Consider the following 9,798-nt stretch of genomic DNA (forward strand, 5'->3'; position numbering starts at 1 on the left):
TTTCGATGCATTGTTTCATCTGATGTAAGGTATATTTATAAGATGAAATCAGCATCGAGATTAGTGGTATTAATCAATGAATGATATATCATTAACAATTGATGAAGATTTTATTTCAAGGAGTGCCACATAAATTATTATTTACTACAAAAAAAATAATAAATTTATGCTCACGCGCGCTTTGAACTTTATCAATAGGACACCAATTTATTCCTAAGTATAAATGTAATAAAACGGCCTATTGACTAATCGTAGCTTTTACTCACTTTTATTCTTTGTAATTTTGCGGAAATTTCAATTTGATTGAAGAATTGGAAACTCTTTATTTCTAACAACACTATTTCTCTATCTCTGTACAAAACAAAATAACTCAAGTATCATTCTTACAACGACTTCTGGTACCTGGCTAATGCCACCAACTCAATACAGTTAAATCTTTTAATGAATTCATAATTGATTAACAAAAAAGGTCTGTGTATATTTATTTTGAAAAATGTTTTTTTAATAACAAAAATAAAACTGCAAAAATTAATGAATATTTATTAGCTATTACAGACCTATGTTGTGTTGTTGACAAAAGTAAACAGTAAATTTTAAAAAACGTGATTTTTTTTTATTTTAGTTGAAAAAATAAAACTAAACGAAATTACCAGAAAGTTATTTTTGATCATACTCTTGAAAAGTACATTTTTATTGCTTAAAAAGCTGTTGCTATTAGCATATCTTTATGTAAGTTCAAGGGAAGCTATTCTCGAAGACTCTATGATAGTATCGAAGCTACGAAGTCTCTTTAGCTATTTAATCTAATCTATATAATGTAAAACTACTCAAGAATGTTTGCCAAACGATGAGCATCGGATAAAACTTGGCATTTATCAAGTTTTGAAGATATGATTCCTCTCATACAATGAGTCTCATTTGAATCTCATTCTCAAGACTAAGTTTTTTGTCTAATGCTCATTAATGTGCATACATTGATGTACGAATGAGGAAAGAATCTTAAATTATATGAATGAATTGTGAATTAATATTTTATTCGTTATTCATGAAATATATCTAAACTTGATTATTTTTCATTATATTACCGTCGTAACTATATTATAATTATTATAATTATGTATAACATATGAAAATAATTATTATTGTCTTCCTCTGGTAGCTTTGAAAAGTCACTATCGAATTTACAGCAATTTTTAACAAACTTTTATTATTGTAAATTTATTTATTTATTTTATATTGTATCGTTAAATTTATTGATTAATGGTTGTAATGTATTATAGTATTGACTAAGCGCACAGAGTGGCTGAGAAAGATTAAGAGTGTTCTGCCATATTTGTAGGCTTGTTAAAATTTTTGAGTTTATTTTTTTTTCTTTCGTTTATTATTTTTTTGTTGGTCAGAATAATAATTATTATTGTTAAAGTTATTATACACACTTTTTTTTAATTGTTAGCACTTGTAAATTATTCCACATTTAATGTGTTAGAACTCTGATATTTTTTGATTTTATATTAATTCCAATTTTGCTCAACGGACGTCTGTGTTATTTTTATCTATAAATTGAATCTATTTAAAAAAAATTTTTTTCGTAAAATTTAATTGGCATTAAAAATTAATGAATCGTGTTATTTTAAATTCTAACGGCTACGCTTTAATTATTATAAACCGCCGACAATAAGTTTATAAGCGCTTATTTGAAGCGCGATGGAATTGCTTTAATGCGCAGCTTTTGGAATAAATGTCGGTAGAAAAAGTTTAAAAGAAAAAAAATGTAAGGAAAAAAATTTTCTCACAAGCTCCGTAGTTGCATAAAAAATTTATTTATAGACTATATACACTACATCTATGTATACATAAATATTATGATATACATTCATAAACTTATATATATATTTTACGATGAAAGTACATAATCGTTAAAATATAAATTACAATATCGCAATTAACGTAATGAAATTACTCTTAACTCCTTGATAGATTAGTAACGTACATGAACAAAAAGACTCTAAAATGTTATTTAATGAATAAACATTCCAAAAAGAGATAATTTATATGCTCTTAATTATCAATAAATTAATCAAATGGATTTTAAGTAGTTTATTCATTGAAAATTAGAGATAAATTAATGCCAAATGAATAAAATACTAAAGTTCAACTTGAAATTGTGGGGAAAATTAATTAACAAATAATTTAAATGAGTCTTATGGTATATAAAAATACTAGTTAATGTACGAAAAGATGATTTTAGATGAGAAGGGGTCATACTCGAAAAGTAGTCATCGTCCTATGATTTCCTCTCTGACTCACTTGTGCCTTGCCCTCGAGTATTCCTCACTTTTTCTGTACTTAATAAATTTCCTCTCTTAATCAATGCGTTTTCTATAGATCAATTAGAATAATTTATTATAACAAAAAGGTAAAAAAAAAAAAATATTTCGATGTTCGATGTTTGCTTCTATCGACGTAAGTTTATTAAAATTAAATTGTCCAATAATAAACGTGCTGTATTACATATGTCAGTATGCGAATTAAAATCTGCATACATAAAACGCACGATGTATATTTAATTTATTATTGTAAAGCGTCGGCAAGGCGCGACAGGATATTAATAATTAAATAAGTGTGTATATCATAATTAAGGATAGTTTAGGGAATCCTTTAAATAAAAAAAAAAAAAAAGAAATTTCTAAAAATACGATAAATGGAAAATAGAAATATTTATTTCCCAATTTTCCATTAAAATTTCTTTTGTATGACATGACTGGAAAAATTAAGTTGTATGAAATTCTCTGTACTTCGATGTTAAAATTAACCCGAGGTCTTATTAATTTATCTGACGTAAGTGAAGTTAAAAACAGTATACGTAATATTTTTTATCTTAACTGTGAGGTCGAAAAGACATAAGAAAATTTCATTAACTTTAACTTTGATTAATAATAATTTGATAAGACCTCGAAATAATTGTAGCTTGAAGTTAAACCTAATAGATCTTTTAGTACCTAGATAATTATTAACTTGTAGAATCGATTGTATTTTTTAGTGATTAGATTAGATAAATTGTTACCTGCTGTATGAAAATAAAATACCATGTACATCAATAGTACAAAAATTCATGTAATTAATTCATTATATCAATATGAATAATAATTATATAATTTAGTTAGAATTACGTTATGTTCACAGAATAATGACAGTTCTAATTGAATGATAAGAAAAAATATTAAAGTAATTTGATTCAAGTGTTATTTTTATTTCATTTAGTATCATAATTATTTCTAAAACATAGTTATATCCAAAAAGTTTTATTTCATTTTTATATTTACTACTTTAATCTTTTTTTTTCAAAAAAGTAACTAATTAATAAGAGACATAATTTTTAAGTTAAATATTTTATTCCAACAATTAAATTTATGGTTTTATTTTACAAAAATACTTTCATTATATCATTTAATTTTTTACATAAATATAAAAGTTTATTTGAAATAATGATTGTAATTTTATAACAAAGTATGGAATAATTTCTGTTTACAATTTAACAAATAAGTTAGAAATTGAAACTAAAATCCTTAAGCTGGTTTCTTGAAGTATGCTATTAACAGCTCATATCTATCAAGCACACTATATCCATTAGATTTATTCTTTTGACTTTCAAATATTATTTTATCTCGTACAACTTCCCTCGTTATTTCAACTTTATATTCATCTTTCAAATCGTTTGGAATTCTATTAAAGAATGGATTTACTGCGATAATATGCTCTGAAAGAATCAAGATTCAAATGTTATTACTCCAATATTTACAAACTTTTGACAGCTTCTTTGCATAGACTTTATTACCTAAACTTACTTTGTAAAATTTCCATGCTCTCGAAGACGAACGTTTTCTCCCTGTTGCTGCAGTGCAGCACTTCAAAGCCCACTTCCTCCAAAGTTTTCTTCATCATTGCTCTTGGATTAGGACAGCTGTGATATTCTGGAACATACCTTGAGGCATCCTGTAATAATAAATTTTATTAAAACCATTCCAAATTTTCAGTTGAATATTTAATTTTTTATTTACCTCCATGTACGGTTTATATCGAGAATTGTTTTGCATTCTTATATAAGCATCGAACCCACTATTATGAGATAAGAACATGACCAGACCTCGACCTCCTGGTCTTAGAAGCTTATAAATATTCTCAAGAGCAAGCCTAAATATTTTTTTATTATATTAATATTAAATATAAAACAATATTCAAAGTAAAAAGTACGTTTATTGATGTTATTAAGTTGATGTACCTCATGTTTTGACACCAGTGAAGACAGTAAAAGGAAAGAGCATGATCATATTTTTCATGTTCTTTGATAGGTAGATCTTCATCCTCAATATTTAACTGTTTGAATGACAGTCTTTCTTCTTTTTGATGATTTTTATTGGCATATGTGACCATCGATTCTGAAATATCAACACCCACAACAATTGAGTCAGTTGGCAATTTCGGTAAAATAAGCTCTTTAGTGATGTGGCCAGGACCACATCCAATATCTATGCACTTTCCATGCATCACAGCCAATTCATCGGCAAATTCTTCAATTACTTCGTTGGCATCACGACGTTGCACGTCAAAAGCTTCTGTATATCTTTTACACTCCATAATAGCTTTAATAAATTTTCAACTTTATCGCAATATCAATTCTTGACTGGTTTCATAAAACAGATTTATATTTTATTGATAAAATGAATATTATATTTTTAGTTATCACACTTAAATCTTTGGATTGTGATTTAAATAACTTTAAATAAAGTGATTTTGAATAATAGTCAATTTCACTGGTGATTCGGGGCCTAATGTTTTACTGAAAACATTCTGGACTGGGCCACTGCATTTATATAGTCAAGTCCCACCTCTCTTCTATACACCATGTCTAAACTATTCGAGCTTTATTTTTGTAACGATTGTCAAGGACTTATGTATGAATTCGCGCGAAATCTTCTAGAAAATTCAATAGACAATTTTAGAAAAATTATTCCGCATATATTTCACAATTACTTTTAAAAGTACTTCCGTAGTTTATTTTATTTTTAACTTTGTCGATTTTTTGAAAATCTCTAATGAAAAAAAAAAAAATTCTCAAACGAATAAAACTATAATTTTTTTTTTTTTAAAATAAAATAATTTTATCAGTAATAAAGTTTACTTAATTGTTCAGTTATTTGAGTTAGCAAGAAAAAATATGTTAATTTATTCTCTCAAATGCCTACGTTTTCTTTTTTGGCTCTTCTATTTGATATTCTTTATAGTCTAGGAATCCCAAGGGGTCATTGTACTTGCTAAAAAATTGAAGGGAAAAATAAACCCAAGAGTTACATAAGACTGTCGTAAGGTTTTGAGTTAGGTCATGCTTTAGCTACATCTATTGTGGGAATTATCGACCTTATCATAGTCAACAATTTTTATAGTGTGACATTTAAAGGGTTTTAGTAAGAGCTTAATTTATATCACTCATTTATCTTTTGTATCTTAATTCCTGAGTAGATCATAGGCATGCGCAGAGATAGTTAGAATTGTCAATTTAATTAAAGTAATATCCGCCGCCAAAATTCATTTAATCTTAAGTCGTAATAATAACAAGCCTACCAGGATGATTGTAATGATGAATAAATAAACATACAATTAAATAGAATGTGGTGACATATAAAATGATATTTTTATTTATGAGAATAGTAATTCTATAATAATTCGTAAATAAAACTTTTAAGTGATCATTTATTATGTAAAGTTCATGGAGTAAACTTGTCTGATAAACGAGAACGATGGCCATGCTCAACCATTTTCAACGGATAAGAGAAGTGAGACTGTGATAATCTCGTTTCCACCCAGTAAGTGCATTATAACTCCTGTAGCTGTTCCGGGGGTCAGACCGTATGCGACTTGTGCAATATGTTTGATTAATAATTAGAGCACTTTCCCGGGTATCCTCGATGCTTCCTTCATATCCTCACTTTAGTTTTCATTCCTCTGTCCCTTCTCACTTCATCTAAAACTGTCTATTGCATATACTCGAGTTGATCACGATATCCATCTAAATTTCAAAATTATCAGTTATTCATTGCATTTACTCCATCACCTTATTTTTTATTATTTATGTACTCGTTTCAATATCTTTAATATTTTTTTAAAATTTATTCAAATGTTAGAGTCTGCTAATTAATGTTAAATACACATTTGTTGATGAGATTACATTTATGAAAATCATTTATTTATTGCTAGAAAAAATAAATATTATTTGAAATATTTATTTAAATTAATTTAATTATAAATAATGTTAGAAAAAAAAAAGTAGAATTTATTTAATAGGAAGAGAAGGATTGCGATGCGCTTGGCAAATTTATTTATTCAGTCACGCAATTCGTCTTGGTGGAAATAAGTTTAAAGAATTATTATCCAACAGTTGAAATTCATTTGGAAGCAAGTGTGTGTTTGTGTGGGGTGACTGATTTGTATGAGAATATTTGACATTTTAGACGGAGTCAAATCGTTGACTTCTCCGTCGGGCTTTTCTCTGACGCCAAGTCTTATCTCTCGTTCACATGTATTTGCTTTTTGGACAGTGGCCCTAATTACGTATGCGTTGGCACACTCTATACATACAGGCGCATTTTGTCCTAGGGACGACCCTTTTCCAGACAAATATATATATTTCATAAATACATCTGAGTTACGATTTTTTTCTCTTCTGTCTTTTTGATATACTTCAGCTTTATTATTTATTTATTTGCTATTTTAAATTGCATCTCATACATTCCTAGCATTCATGAATTAGAGTAGTTTTTTTTTAATATTTAAATTTATTTTTCTAAAATAATTTAAACATTTTTTTTTTCTATTCATTGGATGTTTGTCGCATATTTCTTTCTTCGATGATTCACCAGACATATTTATCTATTTGGAGGTGTTAGAATATGGAAAATTATATCACTTATTGTCGCGACGAATTAAACAAGAAACTAGGTCACGATTCTAATTCTATTGAAAATGAATAATTTATTTGCCATCAAGAACTAAGTTATTTTTTATAGTAAATATTGAGGTAAGAAGAATTTTTCATGAACAAATTTTATTCGGCTTGATATTAAATATTTTTCAATACTCCAGAGGTTCTTGATAAAAGCGTTCAAATAGAATTCAAATCAATCATATCCATTATCCAATATTATATAGCCAAAAAATTTATATTCATTGATATTAAATAAAATTTTTTTTCGAATGTCAAATTTTTTTTTATCTGCTCACAATATTTTGTTTAAAAATAAACAAAATAAAAAAATACCAATTGTTTAACTATATTTAAAACAATTTATTATAATTAATTAATATTGTCAATTTATTCTTCGTAAAATTATTTTTTTATTTTTTATTTTAAATTACAACAAGATTTTTTCCTATTTTTATTTGCTTTTTGTCTTCACCTTTTCATTCCTCGGATCTCATTCTCTTTTCTATCGTAGTACTAGAACGGACAGCCACCTTTTCAGGAAAGTAACAAAGCGGCTGGTCGGTCCCGGGAGGTAAAGCTCAACGGGTGCGAGAGCTGGGTAAGCTCTCTACAGCGATGTCGACTATGGTGAGCGGGACAAGACGGGTTGGTAAGGAGACTGAAGGTTGAGAGAGGGAAGAAAAAGCGAAGATGGATATATATAGAGAGAGAGAAAGAAGCAGGGGTTTCTGAGGGATTTAGCTAGCCCGTTTGCTCGTGCGAAAACCACAAGCATCCGATACTCGATCAGCCGGCGAAGCAGAGAATGAAAGAGGATTGAAACGCTCAGAGAAAAACAACAGAGAAAAGGGTCTTAGAAAAGATGGATATTTTTCATCAAAAGTAATAATATATAGTGGATGGTTTTTTTTTTTAATTGACGTCAGAAGAGTTTTGTGTGGTAATAACATTTATTAAGTTATCGTATTCAAGAGAACTTTTATTATTTATTCTTACGAATTGAATTGTTCAGGATGATAAATGTATGTCTTAATATGTTATCATTGATTTTTCATAACAATGGACAATAATTACATTTAAAGATATAGATAGGTATATACGTCATAAGATTTTCGTAATATTGAGAGATGTATTTTTAACAGAACCTTAGGGCAACGTAATACTTAGGGGCATAATAATGACTTTAAATTTCTCTTCTTTTTAATGGAAAAGTGATTTGTCAATTAATTTTGCTAAACAATACCTATTGTCTTAGTCAAATTGTCTAGAAGACTCAATGTTTTTCAACTTGGTTTAGGTACAATTGATAAAATTAATGAAGTATATAAGTTTTTAACTAAATTATCACCAATTATTTGTATATAAAATTTTGAAACAATATAATGAATTGAATGTAACAGATGAAAATTAATGAATATTTTCCTAAAATAATTAACCGTAATACAGAAAACAATGAAATTCATTACAATTGTTTATTGATGAGTTCTTTTCAAATAATCTAAGTAGAAAAATTAAGTATAACAAAATTTATTCGATTGTTTTAATGTACAATTTTACCTACTGTCCGACTTTTATGCAGATGAATTAGATCATTAATATTAAATTAACATAAAAATTACAATACATAATTATAATACTGTTGGTAATTTAATAAACAATGCTTTGTTTAAGAAGACATAATTTTATTCAATAATTATCTTTAAAAAATGATTTATTACAGTGATGACAAATTCTATTGTATAAGCAAATTAATGAGATCATTGACACGAAATCAATATTCAAATCATTAACATTAAAATGAATATTACAATATTACAATAAGTAATAATAATTGTGTTACCAGTTTGATAAAATACTTTGAGAAGAAATAATATTATCCAACAATTACATTAAAAAACCATTAGTTACATTGATAATAAATTTTATTGTCACCAATTAAGATTAATTAATCATTAATAAACTTAATTAGCATGATATAAAAATTCTTTATTACCAATAAATATTAAAAAAAAAATTTGTTAAGTTTACATTAGGGAAGATTTCATTTATTCTAGATCATAAAATAGAAAAAAATTCCCATAGCATCGATTAAATAATAATTAAAGTATCCAACTAAAGTTAGTGATAATATATAACGAAGATTACTCTTCCACGACATTGATTCTCGTCAATTGCTCGATGTTCACGCGACTCGTCAAACACTTTCCCTTTAGCCTATAAAATTTACTCGTTAGTCATTTGGAAATTTCGACTTTAATCGCAGCAATCTAAACTTCCTCCTCGACGTCATGAATATAGATGATGAATACAGTAGAGAGAACCGCTTCCGGGACATCCTTGTGTGACGTTTAGTCAATGGCATCTTTTCCCTCGTCCTAACGTCTTTTTAATTGGGTTACCACAAACTTTATCCTTTTTTTTTTCTCATCTTCTATCTTCTTCCCTCCGATGAGAAAAAGCTTTCTCGAGTTACTCCCGTACCTATACTTTCTTGCAAACTCTTCATGCCTTAAGAACATTATTTATTGAATTATCTTATTTTAGTATTAGTTAAAATAAGATAAAACAAAAAGGTACAAAATTGTTTTCTTTAGTAGTCAATGTATGTGTGTGTGTGTGTGTTCTATTGGAAAACACCAAGTGAGATATATGACGGGATTATGCGCGATGGCGTTTTAGAGTCGAACAGCACTATTCTCCGCTCCGTCAATTATGCTAATTTCGATTGCCGAGAGATTAATGAAAGACGGCAGTATCGAAGAAGAGTCGAGAACTAGTCGAGAGGACACTCCTACTCGATATGGACCAGGGAAACGTGA

At 27.7% G+C, this 9,798-nt stretch overlaps 1 protein-coding gene across 1 annotated transcript; it reads right to left on the reverse strand.

Annotated features, from left to right (window-relative positions):
- Positions 1-3,566: 3,566 nt before the first annotated feature.
- jhamt (juvenile hormone acid methyltransferase) lies at positions 3,567-4,817 on the reverse strand. Its single transcript, XM_035094675.1, has 4 exons — positions 4,280-4,817; positions 4,059-4,191; positions 3,846-3,993; positions 3,567-3,757 (listed from the first exon to the last, which is right to left on the reverse strand). The coding sequence occupies exons 1-4, from the start codon at positions 4,633-4,635 to the stop codon at positions 3,567-3,569; spliced, it is 828 nt and encodes a 275-aa protein (XP_034950566.1). The 5' UTR covers positions 4,636-4,817.
- Between the last annotated feature and the right edge of the window lie 4,981 nt (positions 4,818-9,798).

Source organism: Chelonus insularis, unplaced genomic scaffold (assembly GCF_013357705.1).
Source record: "Chelonus insularis isolate UGA/USDA-ARS -01 unplaced genomic scaffold, ASM1335770v1 scaffold_714_pilon, whole genome shotgun sequence".
Taxonomy (NCBI): domain Eukaryota; kingdom Metazoa; phylum Arthropoda; class Insecta; order Hymenoptera; family Braconidae; genus Chelonus; species Chelonus insularis.